Source organism: Hesperophylax consimilis, chromosome 8 (genome assembly GCF_061612785.1).
Source record: "Hesperophylax consimilis isolate HC1 chromosome 8, BYU_Hcon_1.0, whole genome shotgun sequence".
NCBI classification, from domain to species: Eukaryota; Metazoa; Arthropoda; class Insecta; order Trichoptera; family Limnephilidae; genus Hesperophylax; species Hesperophylax consimilis.
Window position 1 is genome coordinate 31,179,115 of NC_142843.1, and position 26,907 is coordinate 31,206,021.

The following is a 26,907-nucleotide window of genomic DNA, read 5'->3' on the forward strand; positions in this document are numbered from 1 at the left end:
ATTCGCCCTGTCTGATATTAATTATCACTCCGAACTCTGATAAGCAACTGACCCCACTTGTCAGATTTTACATGTGTCGCAACAATATTTTTAATATGGTGACATTTTGGGATGGGTAAAAAGGTAGGTAGGACATTTGCAGGATTTGGTATTGACATTACACTTGTCCTTTAAGCCTGTGGATGCATACCTAACAATCCCATATATATTGCGCGAACAATACAATTTACAGATTAATGTTTACTAAGGATTGTGTTTACCAATAAGACAAAATTTTACAAATATTCAAAAAGAAATTTAAATAAAATTTACCGCTGAAATCTTTATATCTTTAACTTACACAAAAAAAAAATTCGGATTTTTTTAGTGAAAATATTATATTACTTCTATGTAACGTGTTCTATTACACATTAAAATGAACCGTAAATCAAATCTATAATAAAATAGGACAGTAAAGAGCTCATTCAATTGGTTTTAAATAAATCACGGGAAAAGTGGAATGAAGGAAACAGCTTACCTGGAATTTCCATGAAACCGGGCAATAGGACTCTCGATGCACTTGCACTGTTCGGGTGTAATTTCCTCCACAAAGAGAAAAAACGAGAGAATTTTGGAATTTAGCACAAAGCATGTGAATAATACAACGACTATACTAAGATTGCACCTTCTTGTTATACGACACGAATTCGACTGACTTGCGACAATTTACATTGCAACATAAATCATCTTATACTTTCCAATGTGGGTAAGGCTGTTTTAAGAAAGGGGATATATATTTTAATTTTTTTATTTTATTTTATTTTATTTGGGAAACAAACAGTTATACAAATATATTTTAATACAAATCATTTTTACCATGTTGCATAAACCAGTAAAGTTTCCACAGAAGATTTATTTATGTATAGGTAGAAAAACATATGAACATAAATAATACAATACAATATAAATACTAACTAGTAGAAAAGGAAAATCTCCAAAAAAATAAAAATAAAAAAAACTACAGATTCAACCCATACAAAAACAATACACACACTAACACTACTAAGTTTCCCGCAACGATCGAACGCTACTCTCTTAGGAATGCTATGAATCCTGCGAGGCTCGTATTGAACACATCGATATTTGTGCATAATCTATTAAAGGTGCTACAGCTTCTTCTTATAAATACATTTTCAACATAATTAGTATTGCTCTTAGGAATATAAAATGTGTCCGGAGATCGAGTTACTCTTAATGGACATCTGAAATGAATATTTTGTAAAAGGTATGGGCTATCAATAAAATAGTGGATTATCTTATATAGCATTACTAGGTCTCTGATATCTCGGCGTTGATCAAGAGTTTTAAGGTTCATGGACACATTGTTTTCATCATTTCGCATGCGATAAGAGACATATTTCAAAAACTTTTTCTGAACTCTTTCTATGTTTGATTTATATGTAGAATTATGAGGGTTCCACACTGTTGATGCATACTCTAGGTGGCTTCGGACGTAAGATATGTAGAGAATCTTAAATGTTTGTGGATTTTTGAAAACTGAACATACTCTAAGTATAAATCCCAGCATTTTCAAAGCCTTCGACGTAATATGCTCGATATGAGATTGAAAAAGAAGCTTACTGTCCATTAGGACTCCAAGATCTCTAATCACATTTACCCTGTTTAAGAGTTTGTTTTTAATTTTGTAGGGATATAATATTGTGTGTTTCTTTCGAGAGTAAGATATGACGCTGCATTTGTCTGCATTCAAAAGAAGGTGATTTTTTAAACAATATTCATTCACCAGAGAGTCAAGGTCATGCTGGAGTTCTATGCAATCCATCTCAGACTTTATGATTTTGACTATCTTTTTGTCATCAGCATATAAGTATAGCTGAGAATTACGGATAATTATGCTAACGTCATTCATAAAGATATTAAATAAAAGGGGGCCAAGGTGAGATCCCTGGGGTACTCCTGAGGTTACGGGCACGAAACTAGAGCAAAACCCTTGAACAGTTACAGCTTGTGTACGATTGTAGAGGTAAGAGGCTAACCAACGAAGGAGGTCACCGTGTATACCCATTGCTTCGACTTTCTCAATTAAAATGCTGTGTGGGATTTTATCAAAGGCTTTGGAATAGTCTGTGTAGACTACATCTATTTTATATCCGTTATCCATAGCAACAAGGACTGTGTCAACAAACTCACAAAGGTTAGTTTCTGTTGATTTTTTGGTCATGAAGCCGTGTTGATTCGGAATAATGTGTGGCCGTATACAAGGAAAAATATTATCATAAACAATTTTTTCAAAAAGCTTACCCATTACATTTAGTTTAGAGATCGGTCTGTAATTTTCAATATTGTGCTTGTCTCCTTTTTTTAATATAGGTACAACATATGAGCTTTTCCATTGCTGCGGAAAAATGCCAGAAGACAGTGAGGTTTTAAATATTTGACTTAGCGGATAACATAAAACACCAGCGCAATTCTTTAAAAACACTGGGTGTATACCATCAGGCCCACTGCCTTTGGTAGGGTCTAATGATTTAAGATATTTACAAACTAATTCAGCGTCCATATTAACATTACTTAGATTGAGTACTGAGGTGTTTGGATTATATACTCGAGAGGTAGACGTGGTGCACGGGGTGTGGTATTCGAAGGAGGATTGGAAATGTATATTGAATAAGTTACTTATAGCTTCCCCACCCGATACATGCTGAGAGTTAAGATACATATTGTTAGGTAGTTCAGAGCTTTTTTGCTTAGATTTTACAAATGTCCAGAAATGTTTGGGATCGGTATTAATATTAGATTCGGCCATATTAATGAAATTGTCATAGCATACTTTCTGCATGCACTTTTGTCGTTCTCGAAGAAGAGAGAAAGTATGATAGTCTGAGTAACGGTTATAAATTTTGTATTTTTTATGAAATTTAAGTTTTTCTTTAATTACTTTTTTTAAGGCAGAGCTGTACCACGGAGGATATCTAGAGTCTATGTTAACTGTTTTGGATGGTACGTGTGCGTCAATTACCTTATTTAATTCAGAATAGAAACGCGCTGTGAGTGAGTCTACATTACTGCTGTTTAAGGTCGTTGTCCAGTCAACGGCTGCCAAGGCGCTATTAATCAGTACATAGTCAGCGCGGTGATAGGAGCGGACCGTGCGCGATCGCGGGGTTTGGAGGGAAGGCTCGTGGGATATGCGCAGCGCCAACTCTAAGGAGCGGTGATGTGCATCTTCTGGCACTAGGGGAGTGTTGCAACCACTTACCGTGCACACGTTACTCGAGATTACCAGGTCGAGAATACGTTCGTTTATATTAAGTTGGTTGTTGAATTGACGGAAGCCAGTAAAGTCTAAGAAATCAGAGAGAGTTGTAGTAAGTGCATCGATTGAGGATCCGTTAAGTAATAGAGCACCGTCTGCGGTCAAAGGCAGAAGCCATGGGGCATGTGATATGTTGAAGTCTCCTAATAGAAGGAATTCATCATTGGGGAAATTTGTATACAACTCAGATATAAATTCAAAAAAGTCACTTAAAGATTTAATCTGCTCCGCGCCCTGCACGAAGTATGAACAGTATATACGTAGTTTAGAAACATGCCCACTAGGGCCTAGTGCAAGAGTTGCTGTCGCTATTTCTGCGCGTTGGACAGGACGGAGAGAGGTTGAGGGGCACGTCGGCAGTTCGCGGCGCACTGCAATCAGTGATCCACCGCCGAGCGCCTGTCCCAACCGCACATAGTCGCGATCACAACGATACACTACATAACGGTTATCAAATAATTCCGAGTCAAATATACTTGGCAGAAGCCAAGTCTCAGTCAAGCATATTACGTCATAATTGGCATTAAGAACGCTGGAAAGAAATACATGAGTCTTAGTTCGCAGACCTCTAACATTTTGATAATATATATTCAATTCACCGAGAACATGCATTTGAATGGAGTATATAGGTCAAACATATGTGTAAACAATAATAATGGAATATGTTGAATTTCGAAAACATAGAAGAGATTAATTGAATATGTAGAGATATAATTGAAATGTTGGTATTGAAAAATGTATAATAGTATTAAAAAAATTAAAAATTCTAAAGGGATCCTAAGTTTAGAAATCCAAAACATTACATTTTCATGGTTACAATAATAATACACATTTGTAGCGATTGCAATAGACTGATACAAAGATAAAAAACCGGTTAAGTACTTGCTATAAACTAAAAGATCTGTCAGTATACTAAGAGTGAGAAAAATAAGAGTAATCACAATCTTTTCTAAATACTCGTACATATTTAAAAAAAAATTATTTTCATGGATAAATTCCTTTAGCCAAGTTTCGCATATAAGATAAATATCAAAATTGTTCAAAAAGACCTGATTTAAGAAGTTATGAGTTTTTGTGGGAAGACCTCGCACATTTTTAAAATTTAAGTTAAGCATTTTATATATTATGTTTGTGAAATTGGCTGGAAAATATTTTATAAATATAAAATAAATATTTTGTGACTGGGGGTAATTTTGAACATCCGAATTATGTGTTTGTTTCTGGTAAATTATATTGTCTATGATTCCAAGAGACGTTAGTTTTGACAGATTGATAGGTATATCTATGGACATATTCACATGATTGATGAATTGTAAACAAGCCCTAAAAATAACAATATTACTATGACTTAACATTATTTCATAAGTATTTGGTAGTATTTTGTACTTAACACATGGTGATAATTCGTGTGTTGCAACGAATGACAAATTGTGTACAATATTCAGATATTTCCATCCTTGCCAGAGATTATATTTGACATGTAAGGTTAATTTTCTAAAGGGGCCTGCGTTTGTAAAGCAGGTTGAAGTGTCTTCAATTTGGAGAGTCTGTTGACATCATCTTGATCAAAAATTAACATTATAGGGGTTGAATCACTTACACGAACGAATATTTTGGAGTTTTTTAACCCAGCAGTAGCGATTTTTTTTTTCCATTTTTATATCTCGACATTGTTTTAGAAGATGTTGGTTTTTAGAGGTTAAGTGGTCATTAATGTAAATTCTACTGACTCCAGGAAGCTGCAATTCTGAAACAAACATCCCTTTTCTCTTCCTTATTGCAGCTAATAGTTCATCTTTAAGATATCTGCGCGTGAATTTTACAACAATGTTCCTCGGTTTTCCATTTGTTACGGTACGACTTATTCTGGGGGAAATTCTGCTGGCGAAGTCTACTTCATTTCGGGTGATTTTGCATCCAGCTGTAGCACCGATTTTAGATAGAATGTCATAAACATTTTCATTTTTGTTTTCCGGAATACCACTTATTATAACGTTGTTTGAGCGATTATATTGATCACTGTTTTCAATTTGTCTTTCCAACTGTGTTACTTTCTTCTTAAGTTCTTCAATTTCCTCCTTGTACTCCTTTTTTATCACTTCAACTATAGTTTTTTTAAAGTCTGCAAACGATTTTTCTAGGAATTCAACTTTAAAGTCGTCGAACTTTTTATCCAGAATTTGTAGTAGTTCCGGACTAAAGTTACTGGTGGACTTGGAGTTTGAACGTGTAGTCATTTTTATTTTATATGAAAATTGTTTTTTTTATTATTATATTATTGAAAAACAAAGGAAGAGCAAAATTTGACAGTAGTTACAAGCAATGGTATTGTTGTAATTGATATTATATATATTATATAGTAGATATTATCCAAAACTGTTTCAATACTAAACAGTTTAACTTGCGAATTGTTAGACATAATAATACATATTGTTTCGACAATACAGAAACATGTACACAAAATACTTTTGTAAGAACATTTCAAAAATGTAGGTGTAAATGTATTCCTCGATATTCTTAACTTTTTCACGTCAATCAAACAACTCTTTGTTTTAACCTAATACAGAGTAAATTTGTTTCCAATAAACTAAGGTACCTAATCTTCTTTAGGGAAGCCACAAAACGAAACAGTTTTTTTACGAGAAGGTAAGGGTTAGTACCTGAGTGAACAAATTTATCGGGTTAGGTTAGTGTGTTCAATCCTCTGCTATCTCGTCTTCCATCATTGCACAAGCAAAAAATTTCACTATCCTTTATATCTATTATGGAAGTAAAACGAAATAAAATATTGTTAGGTTATTCGTTGTCAAGTAATACTATTGTATACATATCTTTGGTGGGTTTTAAGGGCCTGTCTGGAGTTAAAATAATATCATATACATACAAGGCTTTCCAATTCAAGGTCCATTCAAGTTTCAAACGAGGAACGTTCTTGATTTGTTCGTGTTTTATCAGTGAACGGTTCTATGCTATAGAATCTGAAATATGATGGTGGTCTATTTCAGGAGCCGTGGCCCGTTTTCTGTCCAAAAAGTGGTGGATCCCGCTGGCAAGGGTGACTTACTGCAACTACCTCCTCAACCCTATACTCATCACTCTCACGGTCTCATTCCTGGAGGCTGGCCACGAGACGTCAATACCCGATGCGGTAAGAGCACGCACCTTGTCTTTAATATTTCAGGAGGCGTGGTCGGTTTCTTGTCCAACAAGTAGTGGATCCCGCTGGCAAGGGTGACTTACTGCAACTTCCTACTCAACCCCATACTCATCACTCTCACGGTCTCATTCCTGGAGGCTGGCCGCGAGACGGCAATACCCGCTGCGGTAAGAGCACGCACCTTGTCTTTAATATTTCAGGAGGCGTGGTCGGTTTCTTGTCCAACAAGTGGCGAATCTCGGTGGTAAAGTTGACATACTGCAACAACCTCCTCAACCTTATACTAATCACTCTCACGGGCTCATTCCTGGAGGCTGGCCGCGAGATGGCAATACCCGTTGCGGTAAGAGCACGCACCTTGTATTCCATATTTCTACGAATGTCACCTTTTTCTTGTAATTAAACTTTCATCAAAAGCAATCTTTTTCTGTTTTTTTATTATATCTTAAATACATGTGTACATTATCTGTATATTGTTTGAAAATCATTTTAAACAGCTCATTTTTGAATGTATTTTTATAACCCCGCGGTAGTTGGCATATAGTATACTGGGCATGTACTTTTATTATTTGTTTTATCAATATTTATGTTTTATAAACATAATGATTGAATTAATAATTCATATTTTACCTAGCATAAGAACGAAAACTCGCGATACTCTGTGGGCCATCCTGACAAACAAAAAAATTTCTCCCTGGCAAAATTTATCAAAAACAGTTCAAAATCAATCTTCAGGTCGGGCCCAGGAAAAAAAAGTTGTGATTTTACAAATCAAGAAATGTAAAGTATTATAATGCAATTACATGCCAAATTGGAGGTTCCTATTATTCAGAATAGGAACCTCCAATCTGCATAGAAGAGGTTCACCAATAAATAGAGGGTATTTTAGAAGTATCATTGTTTAGTTATTTTAAAACTAAGAGAAATACAATTTTTTTAAGATATAACAGTATTTATCTCTAACAACTCCTCTCTGATAATTCAGTCAATTATTCGGTATTTAACTCTTTTGTTAATACATTTTTTATTCTTTTGTATTGTTGTGTACCTACCTTAAAAAAATATATTAATTTTAAAAACCTCAATTAGCGCGTATTGACGTGCTGAAGTTATGCAATAAAAGTATTATTCTTTCTTTATTGTTGTTATTATGCGTAATTAATTTCAGTAAAATTTATTTGATTTCAGTTTATTTTCGCACTTGGAACAGTCGTCGTGAGTTTCGTATTGTCAATTTTTTTCTCATTGACATTTGAGACTCCCTTAATAAGAGTATCCAAGATGATGCTGGAAGGATTTGAGAAAAAGGAAAAACCAGTCGAGATCAAGAAAACCGCAAGTTATAAGAGAGATTAAACTAAGTATGTTTTCAGAACTACCATCACAGTGGTATTATTATTTGGTATTCACATGTACTAAAAGTATTAATGTGAAATTTGTATAATAAAAAAATAATGTTTACAGAATACGGCTGTAATCGAAATAAGGTTTAAAGAAGAAACACGCTGGGTCGGCGTACGCGATGTATGCATTACTACGTTTCCAGGTCAACGTTCACAGTGATTCCAAACATGCAACGCTTGTGACCCGTGACAAGTTATCTCTAGTTCTAAAGTACGCGGCGCGCACGCGAATCAGTTGATTTAACAATTATTATTGTTTATGTGTTTCACTTAACAGACGTAAATCGTAGCTTTATCATGTCTTGCGATTTAGAAAGCGATTTTGGTGATTATTTACTTAGTTTATTATTTTATTAAGCCAACTGTCAAAACAAAAAAAAACATAGATATACCAAACATAACAGTAGATGCATAGATAATATCACTCATGGATGTGAAATCAACTCGTTGGAGGCGTGACGCCACCCCTCCATCTTAACACGTTTCACGCCTATTTGGACAGCTCTGAACTGCGCAGCGATGGAAGCGTGGATTTGAGTTGCGTGTGACAAGTGTATTTCTAAAGTATCTATTTCCATAGAAATGTATAAATTATAATTAATCTAAATATCTTAATGCATTGCTCATATAGCATACGTCGATCCAGTGTGTTTTTTAACTTTAAAGTGACGTGCTTTTTAATTCATTCTCTCACGAGTATACCTACACTAAATTGATTCCTTAACATTAAATTTACTGAAATCTAAATATGTTTCTGTATATATTTTTTAATGTTTTCTTAATCATTTCCATCCTTTATTCCGTTATAAACGGCATTCAAAGTTCGAACCCAAACTTTGTATTCATATCCGTAAGAATGATGAATTTTCCACAAATGCAGCTTCATGCAGATGTTGTCATTGATTACACTTAGACCAAAATCTTTAGCGAGTAACAAAAATATATCTCTTCGTTCAACTGCTGGACATCAAGATTCAAGACTACTGCTAAGTTATCTTCAGTAAATAAGTGACTAAGTGACAGAGGAAGTAGGTCTCTTCATAATTAAATTTTTTATATAATGTCACCACTGTAAGTTCTAAGCTCCGTCAAAATAAGCAGTTCCCTAAAAAATCAACTGAACTAAAATAAGGTTTCTATATGATACATAATAATTTTGATTTGCTGCTGGAATCAACCGTATTTTTCACATATTACCAACTACATCTAAAGCGTAGCGCCGCGGTAATAGTTTGTATACTTATCGTGGGTTCTATTACAGTGCCATTGGCTCAGGATATGGATTCTACGATCCAAGCCGCTCGCAATCGCCGTCGAAAGTACATACATTGGTCAACATTCTTATTCTTGAGTCTCGTCGAAGGTACACACTTACTCACGCCAAACGTCAAAAGTCATTCCACTCGAACAACTAGTGGGTCGAACCACTCGTTATTTGAGTGGAATGATTTAGTCGAGAATCGAGGCCCAGAGTAGTTGGGATTCATGAGCGGTATCGCATAAATGAAATATGTCCATGGAAACCGATACTCATCCAGCTCTTCGGTGGTGGACGCATCTGGCATCCCCACCTTCAAGGTGTTCTGTGGCAACACGTACAGGCTGGACTCAAAACCGCGGTGCTATAACTTATACCAATGCAGGAGTATGCTGCCACGTCGGAGGACAGTGTCTGAATAACGCCAGTTATGCGGACGACATGGTCCTCATGTCACCATCTATAAGGGGACTGCGCAATTTTTCTGAAAATCTGTGAAAAGTATGCTGAAGAAATAAATATGTTTTTTAACCCCACTAAAAAGGCTCAATTGGTCATAAGCATGGGCAAAGCCCGAAAAATATTCCCCCAGCTACCCCGAACGGTGTGAACTTGAAGGTTACCGAAGGAACTAAATACCTTGGATACGCTCTTCGTCTCCTTCTGCGCAACGTTGTACACGTGCGAACTATGGGCAAACTATAAAAAGAGTAGTATAGAACAGTGCTCCGCAACCGGTGTGCCGTGGCACACTGGTGTGCCGTGAGCCGGACACAGGTGTGCCGCGGTCAAATTCAATATATTTGACATTTTACAATATTTCATTATGTATTTAATACACAATGACAAAATATTTTTCATAATATTGTCTATTTTTCATTGTCTGCCGATACTGTTAAAAGAGGTATTCACGATATATTAGAAACACTGATTAGAAAACTGTTATTGGCTGAAAAATTTGCGCTTCAGATCAACGAAACAACCGATATTAAAAATAAAGCAGAGTTGATAGCTATTGTACGTTTCGTTGACGAGGACTTTATTAAAGCACACTATTTATTTTGTAAGGAGGTTCCAGAGCGAACTACCGGTGAAGAATTTTTTCAAGTAACCGATGATTTCTTCAAAATTTATAATATTAAATGGAGCAATTACATTGCTGTTTGCACGGATGGCGCTGCAGCAATGACGGGTAGTAAAAAGGATTTTGTCTCTTGTGTAAAACAAAAAAATCCAACGTTACAATTTACACACTGCTGCATACATCGAGAAGCATTGATGGTCAAAAATTTACCGGAGGAACTTTTGAACAAGATGAATGAATGCATTAAAATCGTAAACATAATTAAATCAAGAGCCCTAAACTCACGAATCTTTGGAATACTCTGTGCAGAAATGGGAGCCGAATATGAATCCTTATTGTTTTGTACTGAAATTTGTTTGCAATCCCGAGGCAAAGTTTTGGCTAGATTGTTTGAGCTTCTTCACGAGGTGTGTGAGTTTCTTTTAAATCAAAATATGCCCAAACTATATCAGCACCTCGATGATAATTACTGGATAGCCAAACTTGCATACATGGCTGATATATTAGAGCATTTGAATGAACTTAATAACGAACTTTGGCAGAAAGAGTTGCAAAAAGGATGTTTGGAAATGTACCAAATGACCAACCATAGTACAATTGAAAAAAAAAATTAACTGTGGATCTGGCCCAACAACATTTAAGTCGGCTTCAGCCAAAATTTGATCAATATTTTTATTCCATTAATACGGAACAATACGATTGGATTCGAAACCCTTTTGCAACCAATGTAATAAATTCTATGGAAGCACTGCCTCTGCAAATTCGAGAGGAATTTACAGATTTAAATAATTACATGACATTAAAAATTCACTTCTCCAAAGATCCATTAGATTTTTTCTGGATTTACGTTATAAAAGAATATCCTCGCATTTCCGTCAAAGCATTCATAACACTACTTCCATTTTCAACGCCATATTTATGTGAGCAAAGTTTTTCAACGCTTGTATTAATTAAAAATAAAAAAGGTCTTGACCAAGAACTTCGGGTTGCGCTGTCAAAAATCGAGCCGAATATAAACCTTTTGTGTTCATTGAAACAAGCGCAGGTTAATTTAACAATTAATCGCTCATTAATTTATTATTATTTCATAATAATTATTAAGATTGCGTAAAAATAAATATGTTATAGTTATATGTATTTATGTATACTTTTCAAATAAAAAACAAAAAAATTATTGTAAAATTTGTGTATCAATTTAATACCTATATATTTTAGCTTTTGGTGTGCCGCGGAATTCTAGGAATAAATTTGGTGTGTCGTAGGTGAGAAAAGGTTGCGGAGCACTGGTATAGAAGATACTGCAACGCTTCCCGTATGTTCACGAATGGGCGAGTTTTCGGATATGCAGCCCTTATTAGATCCACGGTGGCAGGAGGGAAAGGATAAGCAGCTCTGGAAAGCGTAAACGAAAGCGTATTAGGACCTCTACTATTTCTAATTTATATAAATGACCTTATAATAATAATAATAATAAAATTGGATAATTTGTAAAGCGCCGTTTTTGTGAAAAATCACCTCAAGGGCGCTATGAATCTTCCTATCAAAGGAAACATAATGAGCTTTGCAGATGATACTGTTATTATATTCCACGAACAAGATTGGGCAAGAACCTATAAGGAGACTGAAAATGGCCTAGCTGTTCTTCAAAACTGGCTGAAAGCTAACTCCCTTACATTAAATGTTAATAAAACCAAATATCTAACTTTCTCAAAAAACAAAAAGAGGACAACCAATGAATGAGCATACACTCAAATTACATGAATGTCAAAACAATTTTCCTCAATGTTCCTGCCCGCATATAACATAAACCAAAAGCGTTAAATATCTTGTGATCGAAATTGACGATAAACTACACTGGGATTCACACATTAATCGAACCTCAAAAAAGCTAACAAAACTCATATACTACTTCAGTAAATTACGAAACATTTTGTCAATAGAGTATACTAAGCTAAATTGGAATATGGAATAATAGAATGGGGCTTGGCAGCATCAAAACACGAAACAACTGAAGGTAACTCAGAATTTCAACATAAAGACCATAATAAAAGTTCCCATAAGAACGTCAACAACAGAAATGTTTAAGCAATTTGTTGTTCCAAATATACAGAAAATCTATGCCTAAAACATTCTGGTACATAACTAAAAATTTTATTTACAGGCAAACACCTCACATACTCCTCACATAAACCATAGCCAAACAAACAGAGATACTAAATATACCAAAGTGTAACTCTACCTTTGGACAAAGAAACTCTGAATTTTTAGCAGTAAAGGTATATAACAAACTCCCAATTAGTATCAAACAATTCAAAACAGAAAATAACTACATTAAAGACATTTAATCTAGGCTTAAGGAACTACCGGATAAATAACTTACTAGCATACTTAAAACATCGTCGTAGAAGTTTATGGAAATCCTTACCCAAAACATGTAGTCGAATCATAGAAGTCGCTGAAAAACTTCCAAAACTTAGTCCCCCTCAACACAGGATCTCCTAGTGGGAGGACTACGAATATAATCAAAATTTCTTATACATAAATATACATAGTTTTGTAAAAATAAAAATAAAAGTAAAAAAAAATATAGCTATTAAAAACAAACAAAAAAATAACCTCCCGTGGAAGCCCGCCTCACTCCATCCTCCAGCATGTGCGTCAATGCTGGAGAATACTGGAGAAAAATACTATCTCCTAATACAGTCACAGCTCCCTAAAGGCTTCAACTTACTATTATTACTATCATTCTATTCCGTTTTATGTACAATTCATCTTTTTTTTGTTTTATTTTTGATCATATATTTATACTGTTTTTATCTCTATATGGAATGTGTGGGACTGCACTAACCTCCCCAAATACCGGAATAAACACTTATAATTATTATACTTAATTATTGTTCATATTTAAATAGTTTAGTTTTCTTTATAATACCTTAATATAAACTATTTAATTTTTTTTAATAATAGATAATTGGGTGTTTTAATGTGGTCTGAAAAATATTATGTTTCCAACAAAACTTTTTTTATGAGCTTATAAAAATAGCACGATAATTTATTACTACTATGACATCCTTAGCCCAAAGACAATTCTATTACCTTGGTCCAAAATTATTCAACCTCTTACCCGATTTATGGAAATCGAAAAGCATAAGCATTCTGCGTAAACTAGTTAATGTTTGGCTTCTAGACTTAGGAAGAGTCGAAAGCGAATTTATGATGACCAACAGATAAACAAAAATGTTCTGTACTCACATTTATTCATTGTTATTGGCAGTTAAATAAAAAATTCCTACCATGCATCTGATTGATACAATGCGATTGATAATTTTTGTGATTGATAATGTTTATACAATATGTTTTCATGTACCTTGTTTACATTTTTCTTGATTATGTATATTATATTTTATGTACCTTGATTATGTAAATTAATACACAGCATAGTAACAGCTAACAAATTAAGAAACCCACCTAATATTTTCTTATATTGTAACTATAAATTGAATTAATCCAATATGTTATCATGTACCCTGATACAGTGTTCCTTAATTATGCATGAACCTTGATAACATTTATCAGGTGTTTTCATTAAAAAAAAACCTAATATTCGGGTGTACAAATATGTCTGAAAAAGTTTTTACTTTGAAAAATATATATGTATATAGACTATTCATTACTAGCTTAACTATTAATGTAAAGTATGGAAATATAATTCATAACAGCAGCGTGTACAAATTTTAACTAAACCAGGCAATTTGGCTGTCCTAAAACGGGAAAATTTCCTAGTTGGACAGCCAAAGCTTCCTTAATATGTATGTAATTATATGTTTCTAATAAATAAATAAATAAATTTCAATTTTTTAAAAAGAACAATTTTTCTATTCGAATCAGATTCGATATTTTGTATCAAACCTATTTTGTTATTTAATTCATTCACAAAAATAAAATAACAACGTACAATCTATGTAACAGACAGATTCTCCACGCAGCAACCCCAAAGATGATACAGGCCCTGAAGGAAAAATTGGTACTGAGTGGGTAAGGGTACGGCCGCCCCGGGAACCATTTATTGGATAACCAACATCTATACCATAGGTCACTCCAAGTGGTTCGCTACGTTTGGTGATATAGCAGAGGTGCCCGGGTTTATCGGGTGAGGTGTGTTCGGGATGCGCTTGCTCACCGGCTGCGTGGCGTGCCAGATCGGGAGAGGCTGGTTTGGGGAGATCCTTTAACCCTAGAACTGGTCTCTCGACCAATCGCCTTGTGCCGCAGTAGGAGGGATATGTTCATATGTACGTCACTTCTGGACACACTGATCGATAGATTCCTACCCAGCCCTCATACCTTGTACCTTCTCAGAACTTCGTCTATTTACTTTCCTTAATAAATACCCTCCAAACAACATTTCAATAAATGACATAGACCCTAATGGAAATTATTTTCCTCAGGGCCTCCTTTGTTGCGTTAAATGTAAAAAAAAACAACCTTTGAGCCGTTACCTATGGGTAGTTATGTAAACATAACAAAAATTGTACCCAATACTATGACGTACTCATAAATCAATATCTAAATACTATAATAACGCAATTTTTGTAGGTGTTAAATGCTATTTACACAATGCGAAATGAAATGTACTCAGCAAGCTATAAATACATGGCCGCTGTTAAAGCAAAGTACAGTCTCCCGGCCTTGCTGGTTGCCGTAAGTGTTTTCCTCGATTTGTATGAAATGTTTGTTTTTTCTTAAATCTTTTAATCAGTAATTATATTCGGATTAGATGAGTTCAGGCAAACTGTTGGAGTGTGTTGCAGTGTTGGTTCTATTATTGTCACACGGTTGTGCGCTCAGTGAGGATGACGGCTTGCGGAGGAGCTCGGTGTACTACGGGTTGGCTCTCACAGCAGCTGGCAAAGAAGGAAGCGTGTGCCTGGAGCAACTGGCTGATGCACAACAAGGAATACGAAACAGAGATATTTGGGCTATGAAACGTAAGTACATTGTAATGTTATCGCTTTGGTGCTATTTGTGTCACCTGATTGTGCGTTCAGAAGGAAGCGTGTGCCTGGAGATGATACAGAGATATTTGGGCTATGAAATTTAAGTAGATCGTGATTGTACTTAATAAATTCTTTTATTTTTTAAGGAAACAGACCCACACAAATTTTTGACATATTGCGCGGTTTACTGGGTTGCATAAACTAATGAAGTTTCCAGATTGAAAACATTGACATCAGAAATCAAAATATTATTAACTTGAGAAACCTAAGGTTTATGCAATATAAAATATTATTAACTTTTGAGATAACCAAGGATTATACCATATAATATATTATTAACTTTTGAGATACCTTAGGTTTATAGAATATAAAATATTATTAACTTTTGAGATACCCAAGGATTATAACATATAATATATTATTAACTTTTGAGATACCTATGGTTTATACAATATAAAATATTATTAACTTTTGAGAAACCTTAGGTTTAAAGTATATAAAATATAATTAACTTTTGAGATACCCAAGGATTATACCACATAAAATATTATTAACTTTTGAGATACCTTAGGTTTATAGAATATAAAATATTATTAACTTTTGAGATACCTTAAGTTTATAGAAGATAAAATATTAATAACTTTTGAGATACCTTTAGTTTATAGAAGAAAAAATATTATTAATTTCAGAGATACCCATGGTTTATAGTTTATAAAATATTATTATCTTTTGAGATACCCAAGGATTACACAATATAAATTATTATTATTTTTTGAGATACCTTAGGTTTATAGAATATAAAACATTATTAACTTCTAAGATACCCAAGGTTTATAGAATATTAAATTTTATTCACTTTTGAGATTCCTAAGGTTTATACAATATAAAAGATTATTAACTTTTGAGATACCTAAGGTTTATACAATATACAATATTATTAATATTTGAGACCTGAGATTTATACAATATAAAATATTATTAACTTTTGAAATACCTAAGGTTTATACAATATAACAAAATTGCGTTTTCCGTATATTAAGGTAATTATTACATACTCCCAAAGCATGTTTGTTTTAAAAAAAAATTAAATGGTATACATAATTTATTTATTATACGCCATAAAAGGCTTTTACAGTAATGTGATACATTAGATTATAAGTACACAGTGGTACGTACGCGAATATTAGTATTACATTTAAGAACACAACAATATGTATACAAAACGACATTGAATGTGATACAGCTGAAATTTTCTTAAGGCATAGAATGCTACAATAATAGAAAACACCTCATTTAAACAGGATAAAATATACAAAAAGGTGACTTGCCAACAGATATAATCTAGCAAAATATTATAGTAGCGCAAATAGTAGTGAATCATAAACTATATTTTGTAGTTAAACTATATGAAAACAACATATTGTTTAAATATATCTTTTTTCATTATGTCTTCCAATAAAAAGCATCTGTAGAAAACAAAGAGAAATCACATTAGATTTCGAAAAATGCTGGTGTTTTTAAAACCGGGTTTTACCGAGCAACGCGGGGGCTTCAGCTAGTTTGTTATAATTTCGGACAAAGACCTGGTTATTTAATTTTTTCATTCCTTCTGCGGCTCTAATCAGACAGTAATGTAAAAATAGGAATTCTTTTTGTGAGCAGATAAACAATAATTTCATATGCTTGTCTGGAACCACTTGGGAAGCTGAGAGAAATTATTCAATTTTTAAACATGTGTTTCCGGACGAATGGCATCATTTACTCGTGGAAAATTTTAAATAAATTTAATTTGTCATAATTTTAATTTAAGGTTTTAATATATTTATTTACTGTTTTTTTAATAAATTAACTAATCTTTAAAATCCTTTTAATGTTTTTTTTATAATATCTTCCTATTATTTTTATAAAAAAACCTTAAATGAAAAAATTACACAAATCGTAATTTTTATTTCGAATTCAATGTTTTGTTTATTTCTTGCATATGTTTCTAAACTCTTGAATTTACGTGAAGATTTTTTAAATTTAAATAGGAATATTTTTTGCTCTTTAGTAATTATGTGTTTCGTTCAAGTATATTGTTATCGGCATAAAATTGAATGATTCGGTATTTATTTATTAAAGCTCTTTATAATAATAACGAGAATTTCATACATTTCGTGTTAATAAATTAATATTAGGCCTACAATTCATTTAAAACAACAATAATTAAACCAAATAAGTAATTGAATTATCATTGAAAGACAAATGCCAAAACAGCACAAAACCAGAACAAAACCAAAAAGTTCAAAATAGTTTTTTTTATTAAAAGAATTATTTTTTCACATAATATGCATAAAAGGTGGAGTTGTTACAGTTTTCATGAGCAACCAGTGCGCACGCATGGTTGCTCATAGGTTCCTCTGGGTTCACCATTGTAAATAACGTCCATCAAAATTAGCAGTCCTCTGAAAAATGAAATGAATAAACAACGTTTCAATAAAATCATTAATCATTTTGTTCTGCAGCTGGAATCAATCATACTTACGTAATTTTGAAAACTAAATCCAACACGTAGATCATTGCGGCCGGGGAGATAGGTAGTAGATGCTATTATATTGGAATGCTATTATAGTGTCACTGGCTCAGAGCAGTTGTAATTATTAATGTGCGGTTTCAATGGAATCCGATGGTAAAATGATTAACACCTCTCCAGTGATGGACGCATCCGGCGTGCCCACCTCCAAGCTGTTCTGGGGCAACACTTACTGGCTGGGCTCCAAACCGCAATGCAACACCGCGGGCTCTTCATCGCGTGCCCCTGTGTCACCCAGCCCGCGGGGCGAGGCCCTGTCCCTCCCCTCCTCGCGGCCGCCCTTCCCCGTGGCGTACTATGGGGCCTACTTCCTCCACGACTCTACGATGATGATGCCTAACAACTTCGAAGGAGAGGTAACTATGAAATTTATAACAATGAATTTGGTGAGACTTGAAGAAGTGGGGACGGATGCTCCACTCTGGAATGAAATGCAAAGTTCATAAACTTAGACATGTTCTCCTTCCTAATTGATGAAAATTACATTATTATTTTCAATTATTATTATAATACCATTATACTTTATAACTACTCAAATCAGCGATGGTCGGAATAACTGCAACTTTCTTTAATATCAATCTTTTATTAATATATTTCTCCATATTTGTTTGTAAAGATGTACGTTTGTTTCATCACTATTCATTATCTCGGCACTGGAATGACATAGAGAGAATGAATAGATATTAATTATTAAACGCAGTGTTGTAACAGTAAAAATGTGGTACACTTCAAGATTCTGCATGACGTGAATTGTTGAAAAACTCGGAGAGTTGGAGAGGAGAATTGTTGAAAATCAAGGAGAATGCATGACGTTGAAATGAATGGTATAAGAAGTCGGGAACGATCAAATGAATCAAATACTTATTTGCGATAAAATGAGGATAAAAAAATATCGTCTTGAGAATATTATTATTTACCCCTTAAAATTACACCCAGTTTTCAGGAACACTAGAATTCACAACCTAAAAACTATACTCCAAACTATTCGTAACCCCGAAAAATGCTGTGGACTTAAACTAAAATAAACATAAACTGAAATACAAAACAGTTGAACAGATCGTAGTTTTTTTATGTTTCGTAATAAAATCAAGTGATTACAAATGGGCGAGACCCATTTGCTTTTTCTTTTCTTTTCTTTTAATCAAACGGTTTTTTTTAATGTTTGATTTATAGTACCGAGTTACTCTTGGCCTCTGCCTACCGGCATCATGTTCTGAAGCGGAGGTTGCCGATCTTCTACAGGAGTACTTCGACTCCAACGTTCTGTTCTTCCAGACTCTGTATAACACAACCCTGAAGATGGAAAGCGTCAAGAAAATAGATTATGACTATTCGTGGATGGTTTCACGGAGATTTCTTTTATTTGTGTAAGATTTGTTAAATATTGTTATATTTCTCAATCGTTCAGCATATCTTAAGAATTTGAAAGTATAACTTTTGACATAAGAATCATCAATTTCTTCACTAACTTTCTTTCAAATCTCTAATAATTCCCAAAAAAACCCTTTCAAAATTCTCTTCAAGTAACTTAAAAATATCTTTTTATGTTATTCTCTGTGTGGAAGTCATAAATTTTTTGAATATTTCATAATATATGTTGGTGTCTTTCCGGAAAAAAGATTATGTAAAATTAATTCTAAATACTCCTTTCGATTACTCAAACGAACCATAAAGCCATCATATTTTAGACCAATGTTTTGCAGTTCGCATAAGTTCTATTGGAACATTTACTTGATTTCGAAACTTTATATTTTAATTAATTCATTCTGTAAGGTTAATAGATTTTCAAAAATATTTGTACCGAATTTGTCATCAAGTAAAATGATTTATTTTATAGATTTGCTATTTCACTGACGATTGCTTTATGCATTTTGGGAACGGTTTATGATATCCAAATATCTAGTAAGCCGGTTATGGATGAAGACACAGCCAAACAAAACGTTGTGAATTCGACAGCAGAAATATCTAAAAATGGTTTGTTATAAAAGTATACCTAACATGGCGTTCGATATAGAAATCGGCCACTGACAATATTATTTTATTAGCGGTGTTTATTTTCAGGAGATGGAGTTCAACAAGAAAATTATATCAATGACATTGTCTTATTGAAGAAAAGGCAAAAAAACTATCCCCTTTACAAAAAACTACTTCTATGCTTTAGTTATAAAAGTAACACCGAATTGTTATTTGATACAGATATCAAAGAAGACAACAAAATGTGTATGCCGTTTTTCGGACTTCGGTAAGGGTGTTATTTTTTGGCATAATTTTACGTTCTTATAAATATCATAGAAAATAGTTTTCAGAAACAGTCATATCAAATCTCAGATTTTATTCCACATATTAAGCATTTACGAGTATTTAGATAGAGTACTGTTCGCTCACACGTAAAAAAGTCTGAAATCGACTTCCATCCGCGCCGCTGCATAATGATCTTTTTGACGCGCATGTCAAAAATACGTCATAGCCACCTTAATAATAATAAATAAATAATAATAATTGGATGACTTGTATAGCGCCGTTTTTGTGCAAAATCACCTCAAGGGCGCTTCCACTCTATTCTTTATTCTTCTATTCAACTCTTCCATCTTAAGCATTTACGAGTAAATATATGCAGTACTGTTCACTCACACGTAAAAAAGTCTGATATCTACTACCTTCCGCTCTGTTGCTTAATGTTTTCACTATGATCTATTTGACGCGCATGTCAAAAATCAATCATAGCCACCTTGGTAGATGGCACTGTTCGAAGAATCAACATCCCGAGAAATAATTATAACCATCTATAATTATGATGGTTATTAACATATTCACTACAAATAATTTTACATATGAGATGTATTTTAATATAGTTAATACATAAAAACGCTATTTAATATGCATTATTTCTCTCAATTTAGATCAATGTCCTATTAAATATAGACATCTAAAAATACGGTCCTGTGCATTATAGAATCAGCACAAAAAACTTAATATAAAAAACCAAAACAACACAATCCCCCACGGTGAAATATTATTAGCTACGCCAACACAAGATTATCTTTGTGCGCCGCGATAGACAATGTTTGATGCCACGCGCCGGAAGTTGAACTTTGCACTACACGCAAGTTAAATATTATTTTTCTTTAATTGTTTATAGTCCAAGTTTTGATCCAACCATTTGCTTTTAATTACATTTTGTTTATCTACTAGTAAAACAGATTTTGTCTTAAGTCACTAGTAATGAAAAATTGTGTTGCGCTTTCTCTAGTTTGGTTTCAGCTTTCGACAGTAAAGCAGTTGCATTTAATGATTTTAACGCAGTTATTCTTGTAAGTTATACTTTATATTGTACAATGGCAAAATACCTATAAATTTGTCATTTACATTAAAAAAATAAAACTTGTTGGTAAGAAAAAGGTCTTGAAATTAAAATGAGGAAATCCGTATAAGTTTATGAAATATGCATACAAATATAAAAACTTATCTTGATAATCTAATAACACCCAGTGAAAACACCACGAACCGATCTTGTGATTTAAAAGAATCTTAATTGTTCTTTATTCAGTGCATTGTTTATTATTAGTCATTTGAGAATCTTAGGACCACTTAGCTAACCACATTCCCGCGTTTTGGTGGTTGATTAAATATACATAGTACATTAAAATAATATATTAAGTATGATATATGAAATTCGTTTATATTGTCTACAATATAAACGAAAATAAAACGTAAATAATTTAGAAAAAATCTATAATAATTCAATTTACGAAATCAATGTAAGTAACTACAAATAAGAAAAAAAAATCTCACCATTTTAATGTGCGAGTTACATTGTTTTTGTGAAGTACATTAAAATCATTTGTGAGAATATGTCGAAAATTTGAAATATAAGGGAATTTAAAAATAAAAAAGTGTGTAGTATTAAACATAATAAAGAATATAGAATTTAAAAGAATATAATAGTTAAGTTAATGATTTAAATATATATATATAAACATCAAAGTATTACTAAATAATCAAATAAGAAAAATATGGTAAACTGTTGATATTTTGTATGTGCCAGTTTCAGTGAAATATGTGGAGACATTATTATTCAGTATTTTTTGTAAAGATTTTCTTGTTTGAACTTCGGCTAATAATACTAGAGTGAAAAAATTATCGTCACAATATTGTTCTCAACAAATACTGACGCGATTCTAAAGTACATGACACGTATCAGTGGTGTCAAACAATTTTTAATAATGAATGTAAAAATTAGGAATCCTACTGCTAATATAGTTGTAATTTAAATACAAGTAAATGCAATTTCATCTGCAGTACTACGATCTTTGCGAAAACCGTACTGGTTATTTGATAGAATTTTATTATCCTCGAGGAACTTTTACTACATTATTCAATGATTGTGGAAATTGTGTTCAATAGGGATATTGGCGTGTAACTATTTAGGGAAGATCTGTCACCCGATTTGAATAGGGGAGTGAATGAAGCATGTCCGGGAATATGCCGGATTGTTGGCTTAAGTTTATAATATGCTGGAGAGGCTTCGCAATAAAAAACTTTTAGGTGCTTAATAAGTTCAGTAGAGATTTTATCTGTTCCTGTTGAGTGGTTATTTTTAATGTTGAAATGATTTCTATAATGTCTAGTTCTGTGGTGGGAGTAAAAATAAATGGACCATATCTCAACGGGACCAGGGATATTTCTTTAGCAATGATATGATTGGAAAGTTTGGGACAGTAAAAAATTAATTGAAATTGTCTACGATTTTTTCAGATTTATTACTTGTATTAGTTAGTGAAAGGTCTTCAATGTTAATCTTATTTATGGGTATTGTCGTTTGTTTGGTGTAGGAGATGTCCTTTATAATATCCCATATTATTTTTCTCATTTTCGGCGTTATTGATTTGTTTTTTATAGTAATCTTTTCTGGCCTCTGAAGTAATTTTTTGGGAACATTTCTGTATTTCATAGTCGTTGCGATTTTGTTTACAGATAACGTGAAGTTTAACGCGCATACGGATATAATGAATTTTACCAACAGTTATCCGAAGTTTGAGTTTAGTGTCATGATATTTAGTTTTGTGAGTTGCGTCGGATGTGGCGTTTATTAGAATTTTATGTAGTGTGTCGACAAGAGATTCGCAAGCAGAGTTGGAATCATTCTGTTTGTAAATATGCGACAATTTTCCTGAGAGACCGGCTGAAATAGTGCATTATGGGATATTTTCTTTTGTGGGATTTCACGCGGCGGTGGTTTGTGTACTTTATGAGAAAGAGAGGTTATTGTAGCATTGTGGTCTGTAACCGTGCATTGGTACACAATATATCTGGTTTTTAATTTACATTTCAAAAATACATGATCAATAAAATTTACTGACAAGCTAGATACTTTGGCGGGTACTGTGATACCTAGGACGAAATCTTGTAGAGTTAGTAGATTAATATATTCATTGGCTTGAGGTTGTGTGCAATAATTATATCTAAATTGAGATCACCAATAATAAGGATATTATCACAATCATTCACGCACGATAAGGAGTGATTAAGTGAATTTAGAAGAGGGATTATGTTTGATGTGCTAGGTGATAGATGAATACAAGAAATAGTTACATGTTTATCCACAACAATTTTGAGACAAATGATTGATTACGACAAAGAATTTATTTTATTTTATTTCATATTATTTATTAAAATAAGTTGAGCGGGCGTGCGCTCTTAGACTATGCTTTCAATAAAGCTGGTAGCTGTATACATTGTATTATTATATATACTGTTCTCAAATTTCAGAATTTAGGCTGGCCGGATACATACGTTTTCCGTATTCGATTTCCGAATTCGTTTTCCGTATTCGGACATCCGAATGCACGGAATCAGTAGAAAATACATTAACTGCCGCACACGTTCGTTTTAGTTCCGAACGGAACAAATTCCTTACGCACGTTCCGAATGCGAGCCGGTGCGTTCGGAGAAACCGAATGGAAAAAACCTAATGACGTCATTCGGAACGCAGCTATTGCATACAGTTTGTTTGTTCCGACGCAAACGTTCGGAAATTTCTGTTCAGTAATTCAGTGTTGCCAACGGATCTGACCTAATATCGCCGTTTCTCATACATAAGGTGTAGCGTAATGTAGCCGAATTTGCTGTTAGGTGGGACATGTTTAAAATTGATTTTTTTACGTGAAAATAAAAATTTCGTGGGGGGGGGTGGCTAGAGAATTCCAAAAAAATAAAATTTGTCCCCAGAAAATAAAAAAAATTCATGGGGAGGGTGGCTAGAGAATTTCTAGAAAATATAAAATTTGTCCACAGAAAAATAAATTTCATGGGGGGGGGGGGGGTGGCTAGAGAATTTCGGGACATGTTTAAAATTGATGTTTTTGAAGTAGCTTAATTGGCGACCAGTCGCCTTTTAGATTTTTTCGTCGCCGATTCCCGCTCTGAGTAGCCTAAATGGCGATATATCGCCCTTGTTGGCAACACTGGTACTGACGTTTATACATTCCGAATGAAGAAAAACGAACGTTTGCGCTAGTCTCACGGAATTCCGAATACGGAAAACGAATTCGGAAATCAAATACGGAAAACGTATGTATGCGGCCAGCCTTAAGAATCATAATAATAATATTTGCAACATCATTTGTTTATTCTCGGCGGTCGTACGCCAGTAGTAGGTGGATCTATGTACTTACACTGCGCAAACGTTTGTTTGGCCTGTTATTAACTGTTAGCCTGTTAGGCCTATTTTAGTATTAAAATTAGTAGTTATATTTCAAGTAATTAATAATGTGTATATCAGATTATGTAAATTTTGGAACAATAATGTTCGGTTCTCAATAAACAGCGGCAATAATGTGATAAAACCATTAACTCACCTAATTAATATAAGTCTTAAAAATAGAATATTTCCGTCTAATTATAAGAAAACAATTATTTAACCTATATTTAAAAGTGGAAATACCCAAAATGTAACAAGTTATCGACCGATTTCCCTCATTTCAAATATAGGAAAAATATTTGAAAAAATTGTAAAATCTCGACTAATGGAATTTGTTGAAAACAACAAAATACTTCACAACAACCAATACGGATTCCGAAACGCGTGAGTAACACAAGATGCAATTGCAAATCTCACATCTCACAAATACGAAAGCCTAGACATGAGCAAAAAATGTGCTGGGATTTTCTGGGATCTATGATAGATCTGAGAAAAACTTTCGACAGTATATCCCACACAAAACATATGGAAAAATGAGATAATCTGAACATTAAAAAGAATGTAGGAAATTGGATAAAAAGCTACCTAAATAATCGCCCTCGATATGTCAAAATAAACAATGTATATAGCAATGAAGATACATCTAATTATGGAATCCCACAAGGTACGGTACTGGGTCCAATATTATTCATCTTATATGTAAACGGGATATTATCTCAAACACTTCATGGTAATATAACCTCTTATGCTGACGATACAGTCATCATTGAAAGTGACAATACATGGGAATTAGTAAAACTTAAAGCAACAGAAGACATAAACACTCTTAAATACTAGTTTGACGTAAACTTACTATCTCTAAATAGCGAAAAAACTCAAGTTATACCATTTGCAATAACATCAAATGACGTTCCACAAAATTTTATCATAATTATACATGACAATTTAAAAAAACATTATAAAAAAAATGTACAATAAACTGTTCCACATTGAAAATTTCAAATAAAATTAAATACTTAAGAATAATAATGGACAAAAACCTAAACTGCAAAGATCAAATCAACCAAACCGTCAACAAAATAAGAAAATTAATTTATATATTTTTGAAAATTCGAATTTTTCTCTCACTGGCAATTCTAACATCAGTCTACCACGCTTTAGTACAATCAAATCTCCAATACGCTGTCATCAGCTGGGGAGCTGCATACAAAACAAATCTACTCCCTGTTGAAATTGTAAAACGTCTAATTATAAAAATAATATTGAAAAAACAAGAGATTATCCAACACACATAATTTTTGAAAAATTTGAAGTATCAAAATTTAATGATCTTGTCCAAAAAAACATAATAACTCAAATAATAAAAGAAAAACAAAATCACAGCTTTTTAACTGAAAATCGTACTCGTCAAAAACATGTATTTCCAACACAAAAATGTAACACCACTTTTGCTCAACATCATTACATACATATATCTAAGGAAAAAATACTTCAACAGCCTACGCGAAAATATCAGAACAATAGATAACGATAAACACCTACTAAAAGCAATTAATGAGAAGTTCAATGTAAAAATACAAAATTATCAAACTTTCTATTTAATTAATTATAATTTTTAATATTCATTATAACATACAAACACTAAATATTCTTGATCTTGATGCTCACCACTCTTCTAGACACAAGCGCCAGCTTCTATAGAAGAGGAACATTAAAAAATCCAAAGCAGTTACTAATTGTATGAATTATTTTAGTTAACATTATTTATTTTTTTTATCTTTTCCGATTTTATGTCCGGGTTAAATCTTCCCCGTAGGAAAAACTAAACCCTTCCACACACTTTTCCACAAATGATCATCTAGTCAATCAACATTATGCAAGTGCATTATATAAGCAAAATAAACACAAAAAAATACAAGAACAACACGTCAACTCACCAGAGATCAAAAATGGGAAAATAATTCACCGACTTTAGATATTTTCGTATCAGAGGGTTCTACTCTGTAGAACTCCTAACAGGGCCTATAAATCCTACTGATCCCTCAACATAAATATTTAAAAAATCTTTCGTTATCGTACATGTATTTAAAATGACTGATTTTTTCATTTTTATTTATAAATTTTTTGATAGATCTAATACGCCTAAATTTTTAATGAGAGTAGCCGAAATAACGAATGGTAATATTTTTATAGTCTGAGAATGCCAAATCCTTTTTATCTCACTTCCTAAATCTGTGTATTTTCTTATTTTTTCATTAACAGTTTTTTGAATATTACAGGAATTTGGAATAGCGACATCAATGATATAAGTTATTTTTTTTTAATTTTGTCATGGAAAACTATATCGGGTCTACTATGACTAATCGTTCGGTCTGTTAGTATAGTTTTATCATAATATATTTTATAAAATTCGTTATCTA

The 26,907-nt window shown here is 33.1% G+C and overlaps 3 protein-coding genes across 3 annotated transcripts in view; all 3 read left to right on the plus strand.

Annotated features, from left to right (window-relative positions):
* Nucleotides 1-11,415, plus strand: part of LOC149421879 (nose resistant to fluoxetine protein 6-like) — a 57,050-nt gene extending 45,635 nt beyond the window's left edge. The window contains exons 12-13 of the mRNA XM_089634124.1: nucleotides 6,322-6,464; nucleotides 7,662-11,415. Coding sequence (XP_089490250.1) covers nucleotides 6,322-6,464; nucleotides 7,662-7,829 — 311 coding nt within the window. The 3' untranslated portion in view covers nucleotides 7,830-11,415. The remainder of the gene's footprint in view (nucleotides 1-6,321; nucleotides 6,465-7,661) is intronic.
* A 3,500-nt stretch (nucleotides 11,416-14,915) lies between these two features.
* On the plus strand, nucleotides 14,916-19,772 carry LOC149421880 (uncharacterized). The gene is made up of 4 exons (XM_089634325.1): nucleotides 14,916-15,206; nucleotides 17,908-18,143; nucleotides 18,961-19,154; nucleotides 19,625-19,772. The coding sequence occupies exons 1-4, from the start codon at nucleotides 14,996-14,998 to the stop codon at nucleotides 19,770-19,772; spliced, it is 789 nt and encodes a 262-aa protein (XP_089490451.1). The 5' UTR covers nucleotides 14,916-14,995.
* Nucleotides 19,773-19,903: 131 nt separating this feature from the next.
* The window catches only part of LOC149421881 (nose resistant to fluoxetine protein 6-like), a 33,196-nt gene continuing 26,192 nt past the window's right edge, over nucleotides 19,904-26,907 (plus strand). The window contains exon 1 of the mRNA XM_089634326.1: nucleotides 19,904-20,029. Coding sequence (XP_089490452.1) covers nucleotides 20,004-20,029 — 26 coding nt within the window. The 5' untranslated portion in view covers nucleotides 19,904-20,003. The remainder of the gene's footprint in view (nucleotides 20,030-26,907) is intronic.

Bases quoted from the DNA above. Each gene is read 5' to 3' on its own strand.
- LOC149421880 (XM_089634325.1), top strand. From the start codon at position 14,996: ATGAGTTCAGGCAAACTGTTGGAGTGTGTTGCAGTGTTGGTTCTATTA. The intron at 15,207-17,907 runs GTAAGTACATTG...ACACCTCTCCAG, and splicing joins AGATATTTGGGCTATGAAAC to TGATGGACGCATCCGGCGTG. The intron at 18,144-18,960 runs GTAACTATGAAA...TTTGATTTATAG, and splicing joins CTAACAACTTCGAAGGAGAG to TACCGAGTTACTCTTGGCCT.